Consider the following 26678-nt stretch of genomic DNA (forward strand, 5'->3'; position numbering starts at 1 on the left):
AAGTTAATTGTATTCTCTGTTTTGTAGCCTTAAATAGGCTAATATCTCTTTACTACTCAGAGGTGCCTCTGTAACCAGGTGGGAAGGAGCAGCAGTGCGTAGCACACGCTTCTTGATTAGACCGGGGTTCGAGCCTGTCACCACCAAATGCGGAGGATGTGGAAAGGTCAGGAATGACCACCACATATTCACGGAGCAATATGGCCTTAGTTGCTAATGCTCCTAAAAACCAAATAACAAACAAACAACTACTCAGAGTTGCTGAGTGATGAAAAAAATTTTGAATTTATTTTGGGAGTTCAAGTTCATAACAAAAGTTCAAGTTCACATGGTCAAGTTCATAACAAAATATGAAAGTAGTAGAATAATAAACGTATGTCACTATGACAGATTGATATCTCTTTTGCTCTATTTCAGAAAATCTTGTAGCACTACTATAACTGGATTTAATGTATATTAAAAGTTGGTTAAAAATGAAAAGTTCTAAGCCTCTATTATATTTGTTTTTGTGCATTGCTTTAACAACATTTTTTATACTGCCAGAAAAATGTTCCCATATTAATTCCAGGTAATAATATTTTAATTCTGCATAATAATAGTGGTTTTTCTTTCTTTCTTTTTTTTTTTTTTTTTTTTTTTTTTTTTAATTTTCCAATGATTGTATCTTTGTGCTGTTATTATTTTTAGAAAGTAACTGGGAAAGAACTTAATGTGTATGAGCACGGATTCTACAGTTTAATTGATCTCATAAATGCATTGCCGGAGGTGTTTGCTACTGAACGACCAGAAGGAAGTGGTGACTGGTTGCTTCATGATGCTAGAGTATGGCAGAAGCATAGAAATCCATGTCTGGAAGCTGCATGTTTGTATCTTTGTCTTTGCATTGTTCTGAAAATAAATTTAAAATTTTATTTTTCTTATTGAGCTAATTAATATACATAGCTTTATCTTATAACTGAATATATGAGTAATTTCACACAGAATGACATTAAATTTTGTCATTCCATATTTTGTTTTTATGTACTCAGTATAACACAATATCCAAAAGTTGCTCAGTGTCATCCTTATCATGTACATGATAAACATATCTAGGCCTTCAAAAAAGCATGCTATCTTTCAGTGAACCTGTTATATTCACTGAATTCCCCACTCTGTTGGGGAATTCAGTGAATATCACCTGTGATAAATATTGGGAACTGTGTATCATCTGCAGGCTGTGTACTTTTAACATTCTGTATAATTTCTATAAATTATACAGAATGTTAAAAATAGGTCTGGTATGTTCCATTCTAGGCTTACAGAGTTGCTATTCTGTCACTGATTAATTTGAAAATGCTGTTTGTGTGAGCCATTAGTGATTGGTTTTTTGCCTTGTAAGTAGGAGAACCTTGACCTAAATTTATTCAATGCCTTTTGATTCTGGAACTTTTTTCTTCATAAAATATGTCATAGGTATGATTTTGTACTTAGCACATTTTTAAAAAAATGTTATACTCAGGGAGGTCATCCAGCAAATGTAAAGTTTTTTTTTTTTGCCCCTTCTTGCCATTGTCATATGCTTCTTATTTTCATAAAAATAAATTCACGTATTAAACTTTCATATGGTTTAACAAATACATGGATGTATCATTTCTTATCGAACAGTTTAATTATGAGGTTATTTTATTGAACTATCTTAATACTAGAAGTTATGGAGTGTTATCGTATAAACATTCTTTTTGAACCATAAAAAGACAAGATTAGGATAAATTTGTTAAATCTTTAGAATATGATATAATTGGTGCACAAAGAATGGTATTCAAGATATTTAAAAAAATACAAATGGAAGAAAATGACAAATTGAGGATTAATTTAATTAAAGAAGAAACATGGAGAAAACATTGCTCTTCATTATGGAACTCAGAAAAAAACAGCAGAAGATAGTAGGGATATCTTCCCAGAACAGGAGATTGAGGAAACTATAGACACAACGAACCCAGAACTACAATATATCATTCGGCGCTTCCGTAGCCAGGTGGGCAGGAGCAGCAGTGCGTAGCACACGCTTCTTGATTAGACCAGGGTTCGAGCCCGTGACCACCAAATACGGAGGATGCGGAAAGGTCAGGAAATGACCACCGCATATTCCCGGAGCAATATGACCTTAGTTGCTAATGCTCCTAAAAACCAAACAACAACAATATATCATTCAGAAGTCCAAGAACAGGAAGAGTCCAGGACTGGATAATATATGTGTAGAACTGTTTAAACATGGTGAAAAACTAATTCAGGAAAGATTAGTCACACTGTTTAATAATATATGGAAATCTAAATGAATACCAAATGACTGGCAGATAGGACTGGTAATTAGCATACATAAAAAAAAGACAAAAAAAAAACTGGGAATTAGAGCAATCACATTATTATCAGCAGCATCAAAACTATATGCAAATACATTAAAGAACAAACTGAACGAATACACAGAAGAATACTTCAAAAAAAGAACAGTGTGGATTCAGAAGAGGATGCACAGATGCAATATTCACTCTGCAACAAATAATTGAAAAGAGAAGAGAACAAAATTTACCAACATACTGATTATTTATTGATAATGATTATGAAAAAGCATACAATAGTTTGAATCGAAAAAGACTATGGACAATTTTAGAAAATAACATCCCCCGGGAACTAATAAATGCAATAATTATATACAAGGACACAAAAATTTGCATAAAATACATGAATGGACACATTTCAGAACATATATCAACACATAAGGACACATTTGGACACATGGACACATTTCAGAACATATATCAACACATAAGGGTGTAAGACAAGATTGTGGATATCACCAACACTATTCAATGTTTATATTAACAAAGTATTGCAGGAATGGAAAAAACTCAACAGGTGGAATTCAGTTATTCAACAACAGCAAAATTAACGCAATTCTTTATTATTATTACTAGCCATATGGTGCAAGGAAGCCCGAGGCTTATGCTGCACCAGCCAAAAAAAAATTTGAGTACTCAGAGAGAGAGAGAGAGAGAGAGAGAGAGAGAGAGAGAGAGAGAGAGAGAGAGAGAGAGAGAGAGAGAGAGAGAGAGAGAGAGAAGTAGGAGGGAATCACCAAAAAATAGAAGAATGATTATATCCAGCTCAGGACCCTGGGTGTGCCAAGCCCATACTCACCAGATGTAAGCCCCTGGGGTTATGCTGATGATAAAAGTACTTTTGGCCAAATCAGAGGATGAATTACAGATATTAATGCACCATTTAAATATGATAGCAAAGAACTATAATTTAAACATATCAGTTTTAAAAACAAAATCAATGGCAATGTGTGTAATGATATCAGACGAATAAAGGAATAAAGGTAATAGATGGAAACATCATTGAACAAGTAAATGAATTTAAATATTTAGGAAACAGGATTTCAGAATTTAAAAAGGACATGGAATACAAATTACAAACTTACAATAGAATGAATGGAATAAAAAAAAAAAAAAAGAAATGACAATACAAACAAAATTACAAATAAATAACATAATGTCAAAAAGCAGTACTTAAATATGGTAGTGAAGTATGGACACTTGGGAAGAGGGATAAACAACATCTGGACGCAGCCCAAATGAAATTTCTAATACCATTATTGGGATTAACTAGAATAGATCACCAAAGAAACATAGATATAAGAGAAAGACTAAACACATCCAATGTAATAGAAAAATACAAAATTATCAATTAAAATGGAAAGAACATGTAGAGAGAGAGAGAGAGAGAGAGAGAGAGAGAGAGAGAGAGAGAGAGAGAGAGAGAGAGAGAGAGAGAGAGAATGAGTAGGAAGAGCTACCAGAATTGATAATGAACTACAAACCTAATGGAAAAAGAAACAGAGGGCATCCGAGAAAGAGATTAATCGAACATTTCTTCAAAGAGAGGTGATGGTACACGCTTCATAAGCCTAAAATCCACTAAGTACAGGGTAACCCTCGTAGGAACCAAACATGGTAGTTTGGTTCCTACAAAATCTCACGTAATGCGAAACCGTGTTATACGGGACTAAGGACGAGTACAAAAAGGGGGGTTATGTTCTAGAAGCTAACAAAAATATGCCATTTTTTTTTATAACTATTGGAAACTTAATTTTTATAGTAGTAATAGCTCAATATTTTAACTTTTTTTTATAATAATAGTAACTTAATTAGTAATAACTGAACAAACATTTTACCTTACAAACTGTGATACTTAAATGTCAGATAATGTATCTTCATTTAATTAAAGAACATGACACACACAAGTTGCAACAAACATGACATGTTCAAGTGAGATGCGGAGTGATGAGTTTCTGAGCATTTATTTATGTTTTTTATATGATTGAATATTTCATGGAAGGGGAAACACATTTCACCATAACAACTTGAAATTCCAGCTATCGGTACTATAGCAAATGCAAGAAGATCGAGTTTACTACCTGTTTATAATTGATTACACTAACAGAAAAGACCAATAAACTGGAAACTGCAAATTGTTTTTATTGTTTTATGGTATTGACCTCCAGAAATGTGCTTTAGAAAAATACTATGAAGGTGATAACAATTAGCGGATCAACAGCAGGGATTCACAAAAAGGAATGGAAACATTGATAATTGCATCTACCATAATAGCAGGGTTTTCCCAGCACAAAAGTTCAAAAATACTGTGTTATGCGTGATTTCCCACAATTCTCAAACCGTGTTAGAGTGAAACCTTGTTATATAAGTACCATGTTGTTATTATTATTATTATTAGCAGCCATATGGTACAAGGAAGCCTGAGGCTTATGCTGCACCAGCCAAAAAAAAAAAAAAAAATTCCCCGAGTTACCCAGAGAGAGAGAGAGAGAGAGGGGGGGGGGGGGGAAGGAATCGCCAAGAAAGAGAAGAATGATGATATCCAGCTCAGGACTCTGGGTTTGCCAAGCCCATACTCACCAGATGTGAGTCCCTGGGGTTATGCAAGGATTACTGCAATTTATCAGTCGTGTTAGGGTGAAACCATGTTGTTGAAGTACAGTGTTATACGGGGGTTGCCTGTACAAGAAGAACATTCTTTTCATATTTTAAAAATTTTATTTCCAATTCAACTGTATTTGAAGCATTTGCTTTGAGGTGTCTTGTTTCCAAAGTTCAGATTTTAATATTTGTTATTCATTATTGTCTCCCCCTTATCTATTTGTCAACTTATTTGCATATAATCTGTTTTGTCTGTTGTTTTCCCAGGGCATCTTTTGTGGTGGATGGAAGACAAACTTTGGTCTCAGTTGTTTATCCTCTTTAATCAGTAACACACCAACTTTAAGAGGTAAACCTCATTGAATTTCACCCACCCCATCAAGTTGTGCTTCCTGATGATTATTTTTTTTTCATAACAGCTGGTCTCCTCAGATAGTACTTTTTTGTTTATTAGCCTTTTAGTGTGTAAAGCAGGGAACAGCAATGTTTTTCACCATATATGAGCTCCTTTACAAAATACACAAGGTTGATTGTAAAAAATCAACCTATTACAGTCAAAGCTCTTTATAGTGACCATATTTTTAATGTCCCACACATTATAACGTGCTATGTGGTTGGTCTTGGCCAATTTCTTATTAACCTAATGCTATTTTATGAACAATCGATATAATGCCTTTCCGATGTAACGACGGTTTTTTCATTTCCCTGGGAGGTCGTTATATAGAGCTGCAACTGTACAATTTTTTTTACGAGTATATCTTTCTTAAATAAAATACACTGGTTATAGAATTATTTTTTTATTATTATTAAAAAAAAAAATATTAGGTAGGTACAAATAAATTTGAAGTGAACATTTTATGCTTATTATACTAAGTAAAAAATTTACTTCACATTATGATTAATCTTATTATAAACCAATTAGACAAGTAAATTAATGAGATTTCTGCTCTACAAAGTTATTTTTATTTCTTTGTTGTGATTGACCAAAATGTTCTTTGCAATTTGTTAGTTTCTAGCATAGAGGGTTAAGAAAGCTGACTCTACTTTGTCATCTAATTCCCAATCTGATTGTAGTGCAGTTTGTAATGGATGTTCCTCCCCCCACCTAAATATATCAGTCCTTTTCTAGTAAGTTCTTGAAACATTTTCCTGGTCATTATATTCTCTCAATTGAGGGCTTGTAGTTTTGGATAGTTGGTTTGGCTTATTTTTATTTCTAGAGAGGTAATGCGTTGTATGTGTGCAGAATTACTAGGTCTAGTAAGCCATTGTGGACTGAAAATTGTCAAATCTGTAGCTGATCTCTAACATCAGAAATAGTGGTTACATTCTAGGATTAAATGATTGATTGTCTCAACAGTTCCACAAGGGCAGAGAGGTGATGTGGACAATCCAAGTGCATTTAATTGGGAGTTTATACTCCCATGACCTGGTCGCCTCCGTAGCCAGGTGGGCAGGAACTGCAGTGCGTAGCACACGCTTCTTGATTAGACCAGGGTTCGAGCCCGTGACCACCAAATACGGAGGATGAGGAAAGGTCAGGGAACGACTACCGCACATCCCCGGAGCAATATGGCTTTAGTTGCTAATGCTCCTAAAAACCAAATAAAAACAACATTCCGTGACCTGTAATCATAAATGTCACATTTAAGCCGGGACAAAACCATTTTAACTGCTTAGTGTATTCAAAAACATAGGAATAAAACTATAAGTAACCCTGCCCAAAAGAAATGCATTCCATTCCAATTGCCAGTTTCTCATAAACCTAGATCTTATTCTAGTAACATCCTCCTTTTCAGATAAATCCATATTCAAAGTATAGTTACCAGTATTAGCCGGGGAATCCCTTTTTCAGTGATGTAATAGATACTGCAGTATTATTTCATAGTAAATAGGTATTCGACCATGCTATTAACCACCTTTAAAGCCACATGCACAGCATATGATAGGCAAAAATAGACTTTTATAGTATAGCTTTAATGTACTTGATTTAGTACCTCAAATGTTTTTACTTATTTAAGTATTTTCCCTATTAAAGCCTTAATCTTGTTCAAAATATACTTTGCATGGTGAATGAAACAGAATTTATGATCAAACATTACTCCAAGATATTTGTATGTTCTTTCTAGTTTGATGCTTTGATTATTAAGTTTAACAACTGGTGGTCTATTTGGATTTAAATTGCCCCTAAGAAGGTGCTGTTTCATTTTGGGAATGGAAATAACTAATTTGTGCACATTGCACCATGAGTTAAGGTCATCCAAGATGTTATTTGATTTTTGTTCTAGCTCTAGTCTAGAGTTTCCCATAATCAAAAGGGCCAGGTCATTTGCGTAGGCAATCTTACGGACATCGCCATGATCAGCAGCTAGCCACCCATCAAGGACCACGTTCCAACATATAGGACGAAGTAGGACGGATATACGGTAGCCACGAGTAACCTGTCTTGTGACCGAACAAGTGAACAAGGAGATGACAAGGTTTCTGTTGTTGAAATAATCTGTAGCCAACCGGTACAAAGGAGCTGAGACCCTGGCTTCCCGGAATCTTTCCAGAACACTTTGCCACCACAGGGTATCAAAGGCCCCCTTGAAGTCCACAAAAAGACAGAGGACAAAACACTTTTAGAGTGAGGAAAGTGACATTGTTGACAAGCCCTGAAGCGGTTGGCTAGTAATGTCAGTGACGACAGACAACAAGAGTTGGATAGATGTGCTGATCAAAGAGGACTGCTGCATCACAACATGCAAGTTGTGCAATGCAGTAGGTATTGGAAACCTGGTGTGATAACCATCAAAGGAACTAGACTACAAAAAAGGTTTGTGCCTGGTGGGTCCCGAAAATGCTGACACATGAGCACACAGAAGCCCAGAAACTCATCTGTATGGAACTTCTCCAGTGCCACAAGGGTGAAGTAGAGGTTTTTCTTTCATGCATAGTCACAGGTGATGAAACCTGGGTCCACCATTATGACCCTGAAAAGAAGAGACAGTCAATGGAGTGGCGCCATCAAAATTCACCGTGCAAGAAGTTCGAAAGACTGCCTTCTGTCGGCAAAGTCACGGCGACAGTGTTTTGAGACAAAGATGGTGTCTTGCTTGTGGACTTCTTGGAGCATGGCACTACAATCAACTCAGATCGATATGTGGAAATTTTGAAGAAGTTGAAAGCCCGCATCCGTAGAGTTCAACCGGACAAAAACCGTAATGAGGTTCTTTTTCTCCATCAAAACTCATAGACCCCCATACCAGTCTGTGCACAATGGAGACCATTGCAAAACTGGGTGCATTGTTCTTCCTCATTCCTCTCATAGCCTGGATGTTGCACTTTCTGACTATCACCTCTTCGGCCTGCTGAAGGATGCACTCCGTGGAACCCATTTTGAGGACGACGATCAGCTCAAGCACAGCATTCGTGAACCCATCCGAAGCAAGAGTAGGAACTAATTGTTGAGTGCTGCATAAGCATTTATGGAAATTCCAACTTACGTAAAATTTGACTTATGTAGAATGCAATCCTTATGTAAGTCAGGGAGTGGCTGCACAGTTAATTGCTGTACATACATACTGTATGAGCATGTTTGTCATTGCCTAAACTTAGAAGAAAGCATGTTTTGAAGATTATGCTTTGAAGTGTTCTGAAGTGATTGCTGATATTTGCATGCTTTGGAATATATTTACGAATGAAGAGGAACTCATTGCAGGTGTATTGGAACCTGAAATTTGCGGTGACGAAGGACAGGAACCTGTGAGTAAGTGGTTGAGCAAGAATTTTGAGTCGAGGCAAGGCAAGTGAAGTCAAGGTCATTATAATAATACTAATTACACTTGTGATGGTTATGGATTGCTCACAAAGCAGATGCCACAATATGTTGTTAATATGCTCACCACTGCTGGTAAGGAATGTTTGCAAATTCATTGGTCTACCTGACGTTGACATGCTGCCATGGTTAAATTAGGTCCATAAATTAGCAAGGCAATAAAATTTCCAAACTGAGTGATGATTTCAGAATTTTAAAGAAAAAATACTATAGCAAATCTGTATACAGGATGCAGTTTGTGATATAATTCAGATTGTGATTTTGTATTATTAGCTGGGGCTTCCTTTTAACAATGCAACTAACTTTGTTGGCCAAATTAATCACAATTATAATATTGGTGAAGCAGAGGAAGCAACATTGTTTTCCATGAATTTAAAATAGTTGAATACTCTTATGTGCGATACTTGTGTGCTTTCCAATATGACTGTCCTTGTGGGTAAGCTTTCCACCAATTAATGACAGATTGTAGTAGGTATAGTTATAGTCCTCCTTTAAAAAGTGACAAGTTGAGCTACCAGTGTGGGATGTGTTGGTCTGGTCCTTACCTGATGTTCTGGAACTGGAAAAATCAGAACTCTGTGGCTATACCATCTTTTGTACATCCATGTCCATGAACTGTTCTTGAACTGTACTGATGGTATGGGACATCCTATAAAACAAGGATCTGCAGATTCTAAAGAACTGCCACATCATAGGAGGCATAGAATTGTACAAAATGTTAGGTGGGCATTGCCATTTATGGTTCCCTGCACAACTATCAGTGGTCCTAGGCCATACCATGAGAAACAGCCTCGCATCATAGCCCCACCTCCTCAGCTTTATTATTAGCATAATGTATTTACATCAGCAGACATTCTCTGGTCATCTTCTACACTTGTGCCTGTTCATCTAATTGCAATAGGCTGGGACAAGATTTGTGACTCCATTGACCTGATTTCCATTCTTTGTGGACCAGATGCAGTGCTCATTGCACCATGCAAGTTGACACTGCTGATTTTGGCTAATGATGTGTGGCTTATGTGTCACCGCTGTTCATAAAAATAGAGGCTGTGGAGCTTCATATACAGTGTTTATAAGATGTCAAGGGACCTTAATGCCTGTTGACACTTAAACTCCAAAATTTTTATACTAAATATAAATACTCGAGTATACAAGGAAGGTATGAGAGCCACACAAAATAGTAATAGTTGTTCTTGTCGTAACATGTAAAGCCAAGAAGACCAATTTATAGAGGATTTTTATTCACATTGCTGGCTTGCCAATACATGCAACTCTTGACAGCCTATACCAGGGATTCTCAACCTTTTGAGTCCACTGACCCCTTTTGGAACTTACTGACTGTAAGTTCCAAAAGGGGTCGATTACTGGTTCAATTAATTGGACTCTTAATTACTGACTACACTATTGGGGGGCGTCATTAACCCCAATAAAGTAGTCAGTAATTAAGAATCACATCACATTTTATATATATATATATATATATTCTTTCTTTCTCTATTATATTTACAGCAAAATTTTATGAATAATGGAAACATTATATATTATGTATATTCCAAAAGAATGCAGAAGACTTCTGAAATTTTAAATCGGAAAATAAGTAAAACTAAAATAATAGAAACTTTTATTGAAGAATTTTATCAATATTTCATGTTCAATGCAAAGGATGGTCCTGATAAGCATTAACACGCGCATGTCAATTCTCTTAAAAAGAGCACTGAAATGCCCTTGTTAAAATCGAAAAAAGTCTGCAATGTGTTTACTTTAAATTTTGGCATAGCATACTTACTAAGAACATATTGTCTTGGTATGTATATGAATTAAAGTGGTCACAAAAATCCAGTTTTGATTTATATTGCACTTTCCTGGAATGCATCCTTGACAAAAATCAAGGACAATATCAGGAATAAATTAATTAAATCAATAAAAAATATATATACTTATTACTTTCTGATTAAAAGAGTCTTGGAAACTCTCAGGTTGAAGAATGTCCTTTGATTACATTGTAAAGAAAATATTTATACTAAATATTGATACTGCTTCTTGAGTAAAGATCAGTCAGTTATGCCCAAGGAAAGCCAGTCCATGATAATACAAAGCATTCTTCAAACACTAAAGACAGAGGTCACTGATCTGATGTTTTCACTACAATGGAAGTATTAAAACTGATGCAGACAGCCTGCATTTGCTCTGCCATAGATGTAAATTATGAGGGATAGAGGGAAAACTGTCCAAGTTCTCACTCAAGGTGATCTTCTGGTCAATTGCTGAGCTAGAATAGCTTAGCAATTGCCCAATCACAACAATGTTCACCTTAAGTTGTGAATTGTTGTCCATCGACCCCCTTTCAGCTTTTAGATCTTTATCAATGCCCTGCACAATGCAAATGATTCCTGAGAGTCCATATAGACCACTTTGAGAACCCATGACCTATATCATCCAGTCAACCATCAGTGATGTTATCATGAAATGGAAGCATGACAGTACCACTATCATTCATCAACACAAGGGGGCTCACTTCATATGATCAGAAGGTAAGAATTGAAGGAAAACAATCTCATCAGATGTTTATAAAAGACACATCTGAAAAAAGACTGAGTTTCTTGAAAGGGTCCAAAGATGGGCGATTCGTGTGGTAAGTTGGCAAATAGGCGACAATATGAGGAAAGACTCTAAATATGGGTTACATAGTGTGGTAACCAGTCACCCCAGAGATGACCTGATTGAGGTTTATAATGCTTTGAGAGTGATTAGTAAAATGAACAAAGACAGAAGTTTCACTGTTATAGAGAATTCCAGAACTTGTGGGCATAAATTCAAATACAGGGGAAGAGGTTTAGACTAGATTTTAGGATTTCTTTTAGCCAGCGAGTCTTTGATCACTGGAGCAGGATGCCTTCACGGGTAGCTAAGGCTCACAGTTTGAATAAATTCAAAAGGTCAACTGGATAGTTAACTATGTGAGGAGGGAAGCAAATAATTTCTATTTTTTTATCTATATTTTATTTTTTTTTTTTTCCTTGGTCAGTGCAGCAAAAGCCTCTGCCTTTTTTGAACCATATGGCTATTACTGTATATTTTAATTTGATTTATTCTGACCTTTAGGGTACTCGCATGCATAATTGCTTGAGGATAATTACAACTTTCTAATTGAAAAAAAAAAAAAAAAAAAAATTTTTAAAACAAATAATAGAAAAATACTGGTTAATCATATGTATATTGCATAATGTCATTTGTGTTTCTTATAATTTCTCTATCAATTCAGTTCCAGGAGAGCTACCAGTTGAAAAAATGAATCAGCTTTCGAGTGAACAAGTGTGCGAGAGACTAAAAAGTAAAGTTGTCTTGCTTCTTCAGAAAAACCATAATGGACTCCTTTTACGGAATTTTGAAAGGAGATATGAAGTGAGTATCTGCATTTAAAGTTAATTAGGAATAATTTTTTTTTTTTTGTTTCATTTGGCAACTTTCATCCAGTTTATTAAAATTTGTCTATTTATAAGTATATTTAAAATTTTCTTTTTCAGCATTAATTATGTAGAACAAAAACATTTTCTAAATAACTATCTGCTCAATATCAAAGGGTATAATTTTAATGTATCAAATTGAGCTTTTTCTCTTTTTTGAACTGAAGCGAAAATATTCTTTTTAGTGAAACCACAAACTACATGAAATGCAGTACTATTAAATATGGTAAAAACCCTTCATTTAGAAAGCTTGCCAATTCCAAAGCAATCAGTTTATTGGGAAGTATTACATAAGAGACATGCAACATTTAAAAATTCTTCATATGGAAGCATGCATAAAACCAATGGTTTGTTAGATTTATTTCATTCAGTCTATCTTCCTGTAATGTGCAATGCATAACTATTATACATCTGATTATCTACCAGTGATTGTATAACAATAAGTGGATGATACAACCCAAAATGTAACAATGTAGTAAAGAAGCATGGTACTATTTCAATGCAGGTATTTAAAATGGTTTGAGCAAGTAATGCTACTCTGCATTATTGTTATTTTTTATTTATTTATTATTTTGCATAATTTAGCAATGGGAGCTTTTAGATAAGTACCTAAATGCAGAGAATTCTATTTTGTCAAAGATCTGTTTCAACTCTATTCCTTGCTACAAGGAATTCTCAAATGAGTGGAAGAAAAGTAGGATGCAATCACTGTAGTTTCTAAGACCATATATAGGTTATGGCTGAATGTGTCATCAATTTCCTGGATTTCAAGCAGAGGCCATAAAAAAAAAAAAAAAACACAGAGAAAGTGATTCACTGTTCAAGATGTAATTGATATGTACATTTTTATGTTTAATTCAGCTAATTATGATTAAACTGGCTTTATTGGCATTTTTTTATCCAAAAAATGAGTTTAATGCTCAAGTTTGACTTCCCTAGAACCACTTATCATTATAATATCAGTCTGTTGAAAGTTAATTATGTTTAGTTTTATGTTAATAAATAAATAAATAAATAGACACTGCTCTACGTGGCCTAATGTTATTAGTGGAGTTCCCCAGGGTTTGGTGCTGGGCCCATTGTTGTTTTGTGTATTTATCAATGATATTGATGAAGGTATATCAGGCTTAATGTCCAAGTTTACAGATGATACAAAGGTTGGCAGGGTTGTTAATGAGTAAAGACAGTATTGTACTGCAACAGGATCTAGAAAAAGTTAGGCAGATGGGCTGAGAAATGGCAACTGAAGCTTAACATTGACAAACACAAATTACTGCATATGGGTAGCAATAACCGAAGAGAAACGTACCAACTGTGTGGAACTACACTCAGGGAGGTGGAGAATGAAAAAGACCTGGGGGTAATTGTGCAGTCAGATATGAAGTTCTCTGAGCAGTGCAGATGGTCTGCCAGAGCAGGTCATGGAGCTTTGTCAATGATATATAGGAATTTTGCTAGCAGAGGCAAGGAGGTGATTATCCCTTTGTATAAGGCACTGGTCAGGTTATACCTTGAGTACTGTGTACAGGTCTGAAGGCCTCATTTTAGGAAGGATGTAGAGTTGCTTGAATGAGTACAGAGAAGGGCAACAAGATTGGTGAGAGGAACAAAGGGATGCATTTATGAAGAAAGGCTTAAGGTCTGAAAGTTGCAGCAACTGGAGACTAGTAGTAGTAGTAGTAGCATGTGATGCAAGAAAGCATGTGTATGAGCTTATGCAGCATCAGCCAAAAAAAAAAAATAAAAATTGCAAGGCACCTACAAGGTGATCTGATTATGGTGTATAAAGCCTTCAATGGTTTGAGCAGGCTCAATGCTGACAGGATACTTCCGCTTGCTCAGATTAAGAACCTGACGGGCATAGATTCAAATTGAGGGAAGACAATTGTAGAATAGATGTGTGGAAATTTGCCTTTAGCCAGTAGATAGTTGATTGCTGGAACAGACTTCCATCTGTTGTGAAAGTTGATAGTTTAAATAAATTTAAAACTGAACTAGATAAACATTTGAAGTGACAGGATGGGTGAAATGGGAAGGGTTTTTTTTTTTTTTTTTTGGCTGATGCTGTATAAGCTTGCTTTCTTGTATCATATGCCTCAACTAATGGTAATGCTAAAATGTTTCCATAATTGCTCTTCTAAATCCAGAAAACATATCTTAAATTCAACTGAAATCACCACCAAGAATGCAGTTAATTTTTTTTTTTTTTTAATGTCTCTTAGTCAATCCCAAAAAAATGTAAGAACGTTTTTTTTTGATTGTTTGGATCTCATAAATATTAGTGAATAGTGATCCTCATTGCAATCATTTTCAAAAATCAGCTGTCAGAAACCAAAGGCATTGTATGTTGACTAAAGAAGATAAATGTTTGAATAAAAAAAAAATAATAAAAAAATATATTTTCAGCAAAATTTAGGGGAAGGTGGGAGAGAGGGGGGGAGGGCACTAGAAAGACCATTCACTCACATTTTTAAATGTTGTTTTAATATTATAGGCAGAAAATTACGAAAAAGTTCCCTGGTCAGTTTTGGGATTTGAAAGCCTGGTAAAATTTCTTTTAGCCATATTACCGAATGATATAGTAATAAAGACTTTGCCAGATTCAGGTAATTGTAATTAATTTGTTTCCTTTCATTTTGTTTATTGCATTATCTTTAATAAATTCTCGACATAGATTCATATTTCTTTTTTACTTTGTTTTAAGAAGTTGTATTCATAAATATAACAATTAAAATAATATAATTGCTAAAGTATATTATGTGGGAGTTTCAGTTGTTTTCAAAATGAGGAGACACTTAACTCATTATGTTAAGTACCGTATTTCCCCATGACGCTCCCATGTATAAGACACACCTTAATTTTGGGGCCAGAAATTTGAAATAAAATGTATTACATAAAGTTATTGAACTCAAGTTTTATTCATCATAAAATTCATACAACTCATCACTGTCAAAACTCCCATCCATTAGCTTGTCCTCATCTGTGTCTGATGATGAATTACTGTCTTCATATATTGCCTCGCCCTCAGTTCCATCTATGGCATTTGAAATGCCACACTTCTTAAATGACTTGACAACGATCTCAATCTTGATATTATCCCAGGATCTTTTCACCCAGGTACAAACTTCTCCTATAGTTGGTTTCTTCACTCTTACTGCTGGTGTCAAATTGTCCCCAGAAGACTTCATCCATTGGTTCCATTCATCTCTCATGGCAGCTTTGAAGGGTTTGTTAATGCTGACATCAAGTGGTTGGAGCTGGGATGTCAAGCCTCCAGATATGATGGCAAGTTTTGTTTTTTGCTCTGCAGCAATCGTCTTTGTATTTTTTGTTATGTGTGCCCTGAACTGATCACGCACCAATAAGGCAGGTTTGCGTAAGAGCCCACCCGGTCTCCTGCTCCAAACTTTCTCAAACCAGACCTTCATCCCATCCTGATCCATCCAACCCTTGTCATGAAAGTGGACAATCACTCCTCGAGGAATGTCTTCTTTTGGCATTGTTTTGCGTTTGAAAATCAGCATAGGAGGCAGCTTGGTTCCGTCGGCACAACAAGCTAGAACAACTGTATAATGGCTCTTTTCATGTCCACTTGTCTTCACAGTTACAGTTCTGTTACTTGGGACATCAAAAAAAAAGGGGGGACTTCATCCATATTTGCAATCTGTCCCAACTCAAACTAATGTGTCTTCCGACATTGAATGACAAAACGATGAAATTCAAGGACCTTCTGCTCATAGCTTTCAGGCATCTTTTGGGCAAGTCTGGTGCATCTACGCATTCTTAGTCCATTCCTTTTCATGAACCTGAAGCACCAATTGTGTCCTCCTTTGAAATCAGTAACTTCTTTTTCATCAGCAATTCTTCTTGTCTCATGTTGAACCATCTTTGTGGACACAGGAATTCCAATTGCCCTTTGCTCCTCAATCAATCTATATCTTCAATTCCCTCTCTAAATCAGGCCATTTTGCTGACTTGCCTCTAATGGCCGCCTTCTGCCGTGGCGTTTTCAGTAGGGTTTCTTCTTCCCGTAGCCAGTCTCGGATTGTTTTCTCAGTTGGAGGAGGACCAAACTTATGTTCAGCAGCACGATTTCCATTCACTTTTGCAAACTGGATCACTTTTAACTTGAATTCAGCACTGTACGAAAATCTTTTCTGAGCCATTTCTGGGCAGAATGTGGCAAACGTAACCTAATATACTGGTAACAAGTGCGAAACAATGAGCGCAAAGACAACAAGCGGGAAATGCAAGTAAAAAAAATCTACAACCACTGTATAGGACGCACCCAGTTTTTAGACCCCAAATTTTTCGAAAAAAGGTGCGTCTTATGCATGGGTAAATACGGTAATTATACTTGTTTATCTAACTGTGATGCAAAATGATATTCTGAAATGTATATAGTATGTTATGGGCATCATCTTGAAATATGAATCTGTCATTTCACACTTTGCGAAAGTATCTGTTCTAAGCAATACGAATGATGTAACATCATTCATATTGCTTTACCAAAACCAGGAAAAGATCCTTCCTGTGTTAAATTACAGGCCAATATCTCTTACGAGCTGCATGGGAAAAATTTTTGAAAGGATTGTTCACACTAGGTTCACTTACATCCTGTAGTCAGAGAATCTCCTTCCAGGCTTTTGGAAGAATATATCAACACTAGGCATGCTTATCAAAGCTGAATCTCAGATATATCTGCAATGCCTTTGTCACGAAACCACATCTAGTCATGGTCAATTTAGATCTTGAAAAGGCATTTGATACTATATGGTGTCATGGTATTATTATGGACCTTTACGATCTGAGGTTTCGGGGTCATTTGCCGGAAATAATTCAAAATTTCCTGAAATCGCATTCTTTTCAGGTCTGATATAAAAATGTACTCTTTACATCTCACATTCAGGAAGAGAGAGTCCTGCAGGGATCAATACTTAGTCTAATACTGTTTTCAATCTGAGTTAGCAGCATGACATAAGATATCCCTAAAACTGTTCAAACTTATATGTATGCATTTGACTTCAATTCAAATGACATAACTTATGGCTAGTCAAAAGTACGTGTACATTATTTTTTGGAGTGTGATGATGAACTCGAATCATCATGCAAGAGTATCAAGGGAGTAAAAAAATTGTAGCTGAGTTACAGAACCAAGGATGAAGAGGCAGTAGAAGAGTGCCTCAGTATGCAGTTATGTACAAGTTATCCTCCAGCTGTGAAATATGTAATATGTAATGAACTGATGATGATGTGAATGCCAGTATATCTGTGGGAAAAAAAATTCTATTGACCAAATCATAAGCATTACAAAAGAATTGATTTGTGGGATGGAACAGAGGAGTTTTATTTCAGGTGCATTGTATAATATCTCTGTGAAATTCAATGACTTTTGCTGAAAGGAAGACAAAAATATCTAAAACAAGATGTTTTACCAACTTTCCTTTAAGTAAGCCTCTGCAAGATGCCCGAGCCTCGGTCTTCAACTTTCAGGGGCCATTGTCTCCTCAGTTACCCCAGATAGACTAAATGATATTTCCTCAAATGATGATGTCATCTAATTAATGTTTACCATTGCAATATTACTTTATTTGAAAGTAGAACCACAGAAAAGGGACAGGTGAGTTAATAACTATAATTATTTATTTTTAAAATTTTTTTTTCACGTTTTAGTATAATTAAGCTCGCCACTCCAAATTATGAAAAAAATTTATCTGAAAACCCTCGGATCCCAAGCAAATCAGAAACAGTCCTGTACTAGTTTTTGTAGTTTTATACCTTCTGTTTTATAGTTTCATAGCTTACAATTTTTTTGCTACTTCTTATTGGACCTAGGAATTTTAGTATTTAGAAAGCCCTGTAGTATTTTTGCAGTCATTAAATTTTTTCAGTGTTTATTCAATATTTGTTTAATTTTTTAACTTTTGGCTTCTCTCTCTCTCTCTCTCTCTCTCTCTCTCTCTCTCTCTCTCTGACAAACAATGACAAGAAATTAGTATTAGTAAATTTTTATAACTGCTCGCCTGTATCCATGATGAATTATATTGCTGTAATCTAATATATAACTTTAGGTTCATCATTGTGCTGTCATTCTCACCTCTTCCATCAGAAATTGTGCAATTTTTTTAATCAGTTAAATTAACACTCATTCTTAGATGTCAGAAATTGGATCAAATTTATTTGAAGTAGTATGTTGAATTCTAACAGAAATTTAAAATATTCAGATAAGTTACTTAAAAAAAAAAAAAAAAAAAATTCTGCTTCTAATCACTGAGTAAAAATTACCTGCCAAGATGCTGAGTTTAATCAACTCAGAGTCAAGATTACTATGCTTATCTTTTGTATTTTTTGAAGAGCATGGTAAATTTTTTTCGACATTTGGCAGAATTTATATATGTGTACGGTATTTATATATTTAGTTATTTGTCCATCAATCAAACTTATTACTAATTGTTGAAATACTTGAATCTTTGTTAATCTAAAATATTTTTTGACAAATGATGTAATAACAGTACAGTTGAAATAATATTGTTTTATTTTTAGGGGACATGCTTGTTAATTTGCAGTCGAATTTCAAACGGCTTATCCAAGGCAATCAGGTAATACTGTATTTGTGACATGTTGAATTTAAGTAGATCTATTTTGAAAAGCCACATGCTCAAGAATACCATTTGGCAGGGTTATCTGGTATTCTTATAATCAAAATTTATATTATTAATCTACACAAAATATAAAAAATTTAGCCCAACAACTATGATCTGAATGAGATTTTATATCTAAATATTAACTTTTATTAAAAGGAGTGAAACACAGGATGTCCACAAAGTCCTGTTCCTATTTTAAAATTTAATTATGTCACAACCAAAAGAAATAGAGCAATGCAGTCTTATGCAAATTATTATGAAACTCCAAAAGTTTATTCTTCAATATGCCATTCAGTACACCTCAATGTGTGCACCCTTAGTGGTCCTTACAACATCAAGGTGAAATTCCACTTCTTGCCACGTATGGGCCAGCATATCAACATTCACAGTTTTGATTGTCTCAGTTATTTTTGTGCAAAGAGTTTTAATGTTAGTAATGAGTGTTGTGTACACAAAGTCTTTGGGGGTATCCCATAGGAAGAAGTCTAAGGGTATGATGTCAAGGGAGTGTGGAGTCCATGATGGACCAGTCCCTGGATGGTCCATCATGGATGAGCCATGATGGACCATCCAGGAAAGGATGGTCCATCATGGCTCATCCATTGACCAGGAAATGTTTCTTCCATTCATACTCCAGTGTGGAGGTGTACCATCCTATTGAAAATTGATGAATGGCTGCAACTCTTCCAGCTGAGGGATCACTGCTGTAGCATGTCGAGAAAAATGTTTCCTGTGATGCTCTTCTCATAAAAGAAAAATGGACCTATCATCCTGTTGTGCATGAGCCCACACCGAATGTTTAACTTGAGGCTATCACAAATGTCATGTGGCTTTTTTGGGACCCTATATCTGAATGTTGTAGTGATTCACATGTCCTTCTTTAGGTATTTGTTGTTTTCATCAGTTGAAGCAAACTTGGAACAAGTGAACGCCTAGTGCTGAGGAAGGTAATTTTCCAGCAGAGCTTGGACAATTTGCACTTTGCATAAGCAATTACATAAAGATGTAATTGCTTATGCAAAACTTTATGGATTGTTGATTTTGATAACTGCGATTCATGTGAGGCACATCAAATCGACTTTTGAGGACCGCACTGGAATGCTGCTTGGACATTTTCTGTGGCTTCTTGAGACATGCAGGGATATTCATTTTGAGGAACCATTCTGAACCACCGCCTGATACTTGGAGGGAGGATCCTTTCCATGTTGCCATTTATAATTTTGTTGCATGGTTATTACAGATTTTGACTCTGCAAATCACACGACACATTGTCATGCATCATTCCCTGTAAAAAGAAAAAACCTTTTTTAAATTTTATAATACAGTAAACCCCCGCTGTTTGCGGTATCTGTATTCGCGGTTGCTGATTTAATATAAAATGAAACCTAAAAAAATGTGAATTTTAAATCACCGTGAACACTTTCCGCCATAAAAAACATGCCGTGGCTAAAATCACCTTTCCCGATCAAAACAGCGCTCAGTGGGGTGACAAAATTGTGAGTGTGGATGTTTCTCGCTAATCCTTGTTCAGTATGTGCTATGCGCTTGTCATGGAAGGTTTCGTGGTTTGCTTTTAATTTATATGCTTATAAATTGAATAAATTTATCAATTTATAAATTGATATGCTTACAAAAGTGAAAAAAAAATCTACCATTTTGCAGTGTGTTAGTGTAAACAGACTTTTTCGAATGTGTTAACGGAATAAAGTGACTTTATTGTGGACAAGTTCTTTTCTAATCCCTACAAAAATATGGCTACAAATAACAAGGGAATTGTGAAAAGGATCAAAGAAGGTGATGACATTAGCGAATAAAATTCAGTTATCAGACAAAATTTCTAATGGTGAAAGTGTCTCATCAGTGGCAAAACATTATAAAATCAATAAGTCAATGCTATGATCAATCAAGGAATCGGAAGAAAAAATCTGCTGTAGTGTCTGTGAAAACGTGCTAATTGCTTCAAAACTTTGCTCTGTAACCGTGATGTTAAATTAGAAAAAATGGAAAAAGCTTTAAATCTGTGGATAGAAGACCAAACTCAAAATAAAATTCCCCCTTAAGTTCACTCATCATTCGTGAAAAGGCAAAACACCTTTATCAACACTTTAGCGAAACTGGTGATAGCACTGGCGGGATAAGTTTTTTAGCTATAGCAAAGGTGCTAGATTGAAAGATTTGTTTGAAATTTCTAATAAATATTACATTCAATATTAAATCGTTTCTTATTTTCATTTCGATGCCTTATGCTTGCATTTCACTATGTACTGTCTATGTACATAGTCATATTATGAAGGTACATATAATACATACATAGACAAAATTTTAGACTAGTTTTTCTTATATATTTCATACTTTGGAACGGAACTTCTTTATTACTATGGGAGCCATAACTCAGTATCCGCGGCATTTCTCAGGAACGTAACACAACCCCTGCTATTCGTGGGGGTTTACTCTACTTTTTAAAAAAAACTTTTGCAGTTTCATAATAATTTGCAGAAGACTGCATTGCTAAATCTTTTGGTTGTGACAATTTGAATTTTAAATTAAATTTTAAAATAGGAACAGTACGTTATGGACATCCTGTATTTTGCTTTTGTTAATTTTAAATGGTAACTGTTATAAGGGTACTGAAAATATTAGTTTGAAATGTATTTGCATTTATTCGTAAAAACTATCATTTATCAGTTAAAGCTTGTTGTATAGTAAGGTCAAATTAGGTAATGCATGCAGATTCCAAGCATATTGAAATATTTTTTTTCCAGTAGAATTAAGGAAAGTTTTGTTTTGTTGAAAATAACAAGTGTAAAAAAAATTTTTTTTATTGTTGTCATAAAACCTAAAAGATTACTTTTCATAAGTATTGTAATCCATTAGTAAAAGGTCCTTGTCAACCTCAAGGATCAAATGGTCCTTGAGGTCGTCACAGACATTCTCTCAGATATGCCAGGCAAGCTGTACTTGTTACCTGGGAGTCTAAAACGCTGATGGAACTGATATTCGGGTGACACTCAAATCAAGTGGACACAATTTCGGCGAAGTCTGGACGGTCTGTGACAGCCAAATCCTCTGCTTGCACCTTCACGTGGTGGGAGTGTTAGTAATCCTGAGTATAACCTCCGTGCACAAGTACGTGGTGGGTGACCACCCAGGTGCAAACCAACGTAAGTAGGGGTTGAGGTGTGGTGCCCACACCACATGGAGCAATGTTGCCCCTCTATGTTAAAAGGCAGTACCATGGTGGTAGATGACTCATCAACCGGTGCAATACCACCACTTTGCTTATTGGAGGCTTGAAGTGGTGGAACCCATGTTTAGTCTCTGGAACTAAGTTCCGGTCAACCCTTCCCCATCTCTTCCATCATGCAGTATGATTGATGACTTTTGAGATTATGATGAACATCGTGACGAGATCCAATATTACTTACATTTCGAGGGTACAGCTCTAAAACGGTGTTCGCAGGCCGGCCGCTAGTTAGTACACTGGACCAAACCTATTGGTAACTCTCTAGGAGGCTTCTGGATCAGCTAGTGTATAATCTTGCTACCTCTACTCTGCCAGATAGTCACTGGAGGGAGTCCGAGTAGTGTGTATGCGGGGAGCATTGTCAAGGCCACGTTATGTCAAGGATCTGGGTATATTCTTACCATGTGTACGAGGCGCCTCCGTAGCCAGGTGGGAAGGAGCAGCAGTGCGTAGCACACGCTTCTCGATTAGACCGGGGTTCAAGCCCATCACCACCAAATACAGAGGATGCGGAAAGGTCAGGGAATGACCACCGCATATCCCCGGAGCGATATGGCCTTAGTTGCTAATGCTCCAAAAAACCAAATAACAAACAACCATGTGTACGCAATATCCAAAAATTTCATTACTTCATACAGCATGTCCCACCCACTTTTTCTTAATATTTAATACACCACGAATTGTCAAACTAATAGAGCAAGCTTATCTGCGAAAAGATCTAAACCTCCCAAGCACTTCCTAATTCATTTCACGAATATACGTGGTCTCAGTTCTAATCTCAACGATGTCCACTTGCAGTCTGCTAAACCCCATGTACTTTTTTCTGACAGAATCTCAGCTGTCAGTTGATTCAACTACAGCTCATCTCAGAAACCCAAATTATTCGCTGTATGATTCCTTTCACCTCAAAGGTGGTACTTGTGCTTTTTGATATTCCCTGTTAGAGACTTGGCAATTTGGAATCTCCTCTCTTTGATCTTCTCTGGCTTAAAATCTCTCTACCTCATTGTGTCAAATTCATCTGTTGTCGGCGCCTACGTAGCCAGGTGGGAAGGAGGAGGAGTAGCAGTGCGTAGCACACGCTTCTTGATTAGACCTGGGTTCGAGCCCGTCACCACCAAATACGGAGGATGTGGAAAGGTCAGGGAATGACCACCGCATATCCCGGAGCAATATGGCCTTAGTCGCTAATGCTCCTAAAACCCAAATAACTAACTAACTCATCTGTTGTCTCTACCATTCTCCCAACTCCACTAATCACTTGGAGCTCTTTGACTTCCTCTCTTTGCAACTTGACTTTCTACGGTCCAACTTTCCTAACAGTGAGGTAATTTTCCTTGGTGATTTTAATGTTCACAACTCCAGCAGGTTCCCGTTTTCTAGTCACACCGACCCAGCTGGTCGAGATGCTGAGGCTTTTGCAATTGCTAATGACCTTGCACAGATTGTTCATTTACCTACGAGAATACCAGACAATCCTAATCATATAGCCAACACGCTTTTTCTTTTTCTCACAAACAACCCTTTTAAGTACAAGGTCGAAGTGAGAGGTACTTTAGGCACTTCAGATCACAACTTGGTGATTGTCTCTTCTCCAATGGAACCTTTATCTCATTGCTATTCCCGACCTCGTGTTGTTTGGCATTACAAGAATGCAAAATGGGATGACCTGCGAGACTTTTCTTCTTTTCCCTGGTCGGATTACTGTTTCAAAACTTCTGATGTCAGCATTTCCTCAGGAATGGAATCCTTTATCCCACACTCCACTATAAAATCTCGTCCTTTATCTAATCCAATAAATGTGCTAAGGCTGTTCAAGAGAAGAATGTTGCATATCATAATTGGCTTGTTTCTAATTCTTCAGTTTCATTTTCTGCCTACACCAAAGCTCTCAATGATTGTAAAGCAGTTATTAATCAGTCCAAACTAGAGCTTGAACCGGCTAAGAGCAGAAAACTTGCTTCTTGCCCTAATGGTAGCCGAGCATTCTGGTCTCTTGCCAAAGCTATTGGCCGCAACTTTTGCCCATCTCTGATCCCACCTCTGTCCAAACCAGATGGTTCTGTTGTCACTTCAGCCAAGGATAAAGCTGACCTGCTAGCATCCCATTTTTCTTCCAATTCATGTATTAATGATCTTGGTAAAACACCTCCCACCATTCCCAACACGCTCCATTCAATGCCTCTTGTGGTCTTCCGTCAAAAGGATGTCAGAAGGATATTGATGAAGCTTGATGCTAAGAAAGCTCCAGGTCCCGGTGGTATTTCTCCACTTGTTCTCAAAACCTGTGCTCCTGAACTTACTCCTATTCTTTGCCGCCTTTTTTCACTTTCTTATTCCAAAGGTGTTTTTCCTCCTCCTTGGAAATTTGCTCATATCCAGCCAGTTCCTAAAAGGGTGACAAATCTCTCCCATCCAATTACAGTCCCATTGCAATTACTTCTACTCTTTCTAAAGTAATGGAGAAATCAATTAATCGCCAACTCTTAAACTACCTAGAAATCTTCCATCTGATCAACAATCACCAGTATGGATTCCATCAGTGTCGATCCACTGGTGATATTCTGGCTTATATCACCAGTGGATATCCATTGAATTAGCTCATTTATGGACTAATTCAATGGATAGGTTCGGTGAAACACAAGTAGTTGGTCTTGACATCTCAAAGGCTTTCGATTGTGTTTGGCATAAAGGTCTTCTAAACAAGCTTCCATCTTATGGTTTGTCAACTGTTTTTAGTAATTAGTTATTCAGTTTTCTCTCTGATTGCTCACTGAGGGTGATGGTAGATGGGTCTCTGTCTTCTAACTTCTCCACTAATGCCGATGTACCCCAAGGTTCAGTTCTTTCCTCCACTCTTTTCCTCTTGTATATTAATGACCTTCTTCCATTGACTGGAAATCCTATACATAGTTTTGCCGATGATAGCACTTTGCATTCCACTTTCCATTTTGAGAAACCTTGTCCTGCTCAATCAGCTTCAACTTCTCGAAAATCTGCTACCAATTCCTTAAATGCCGATCTTCAGGTAATTCTCCAGTGGGGCAAAGACAACTTAGTTGATTTCAACCCTTCGAAAACTCAGCCTTGTCTTATAACTCACAAAAAGGATTCTTCTGCTCCTATGCTTATGTTTAGTAACACTCCGATTTCTAGGCAAAATGATATCTCTCTTTTGGGGATTACCCTGACTTCTAATCTCTCTTGGCACAAGCACATTACAAATATTGCTTTCTCTGCATCTAAAAAACTTGGTTTTCTCTTTCGTTCTCGGTGTTACTTTTCTTCCAAACAGCTGCTCACTGTGTAAATCGCAAATCCACCCTGCAATGGAATATTGTTCCCGCATATGTGGTGGTGCCCCCAAAACCTCTCTCAGGCTGCTTGATTTCATTCAGAAGAGGGCAGTTAGGTTAATTAATGATTCATCTCTAACAGAGTCTCTCCACTCTCTGTCTCAGACGTACTGTTTCTGCTGCATGCCTCTTCTACAGATACTTCCATAGGCACTGTTCTTCTGAATTGGATTCTATAATTCCCGCTCTCTCTTTCAGAACAGTCTGAACACGTGCTGCCACCAGCCAACATCCATTTACTGTCCAACTTCAAACTCACAGAACCGACTTTTCATCTTCCTCGTTTATTCATTCAACTGCAGTCTTCTGGAACAACCTTCCTTCATACATATTTCCTGAAAATTACAGTCTACAGAAGTTCAAGTCCAATGTCAACAAATATCTTCTTTCAACTTCTTTGAGCGGCTCGATAGCCAGATTAAAGGAATGTCTTACCTACCCGTTTCTATGGGTAGGTATAATTAGAGGAATGTCTCGTACCTACCGAAACGGGTAGGTATGAGACATTCCTTTAATCTGGCTATTGACACGCTCAAAGCCCCCCACGAAGTAGTGGGTAGATGACCAGGTAAAAGAATGTTTGTTAACATTGACTTATTTGTTGTTTATTTGATGTTTGTTTGAAATGCAAAATATTAACATCATTTATTATTATCATTTTAATTATTATTATTTACCATTAGATGTACAGACCCCTAGGAAGAAGTTAGACTGTACAGGCTAACTGGATCTCCTGTTCCTGATACACCTAAATACCCATAGAGATAGTAGATAAATAATAGTAAAAGAAAAATCGACCAAACCGAAGCAATTTAATCAATTAACCAGTAATACAGCAAAATTTATTCAATTAAACAGTATATATATATATATATACACGCGCACACACACACACACACACAGTTCTCGACTTTACGAGTTAATTCGTTCCTAGCACACGCTCGTAAAGCGGGAATTTATTACCCATTGACATTAGGTTAAAAATAGCGGTTACATTCTCAACAATGAAATTAGTTAGCTAATTAGTTTGTTTAAACAATGGTTGATTTATCGAAAGAAATGAAAATGTAGCCTGTAAAATCAAGCAAATTATAATAATAAAGAAATTATTTATGACTTACAAATTTTAAAAAATGTTTATTCTTCATCATCATTAACTAAATGCACACTCATT

At 36.3% G+C, this 26678-nt stretch overlaps 1 protein-coding gene across 2 annotated transcripts in view; it reads left to right on the forward strand.

Moving 5' to 3' along the window:
• Positions 1-26678, forward strand: part of LOC150083889 (tudor domain-containing protein 5-like) — a 286816-nt gene that overhangs the window by 44248 nt on the left and 215890 nt on the right. For both annotated transcript variants that reach the window (XM_090374933.1, XM_090374932.1), the window contains exons 4-7: positions 688-862; positions 12059-12198; positions 14755-14866; positions 18804-18859. In XM_090374933.1, coding sequence (XP_090231059.1) covers positions 688-862; positions 12059-12198; positions 14755-14866; positions 18804-18859 — 483 coding nt within the window. The remainder of the gene's footprint in view (positions 1-687; positions 863-12058; positions 12199-14754; positions 14867-18803; positions 18860-26678) is intronic.

This window comes from Mastigoproctus giganteus, chromosome 6, assembly GCF_048544385.1.
Source record: "Mastigoproctus giganteus isolate SK-2022 chromosome 6, ASM4854438v1, whole genome shotgun sequence".
Classification (NCBI taxonomy): Eukaryota; Metazoa; Arthropoda; class Arachnida; order Uropygi; family Thelyphonidae; genus Mastigoproctus; species Mastigoproctus giganteus.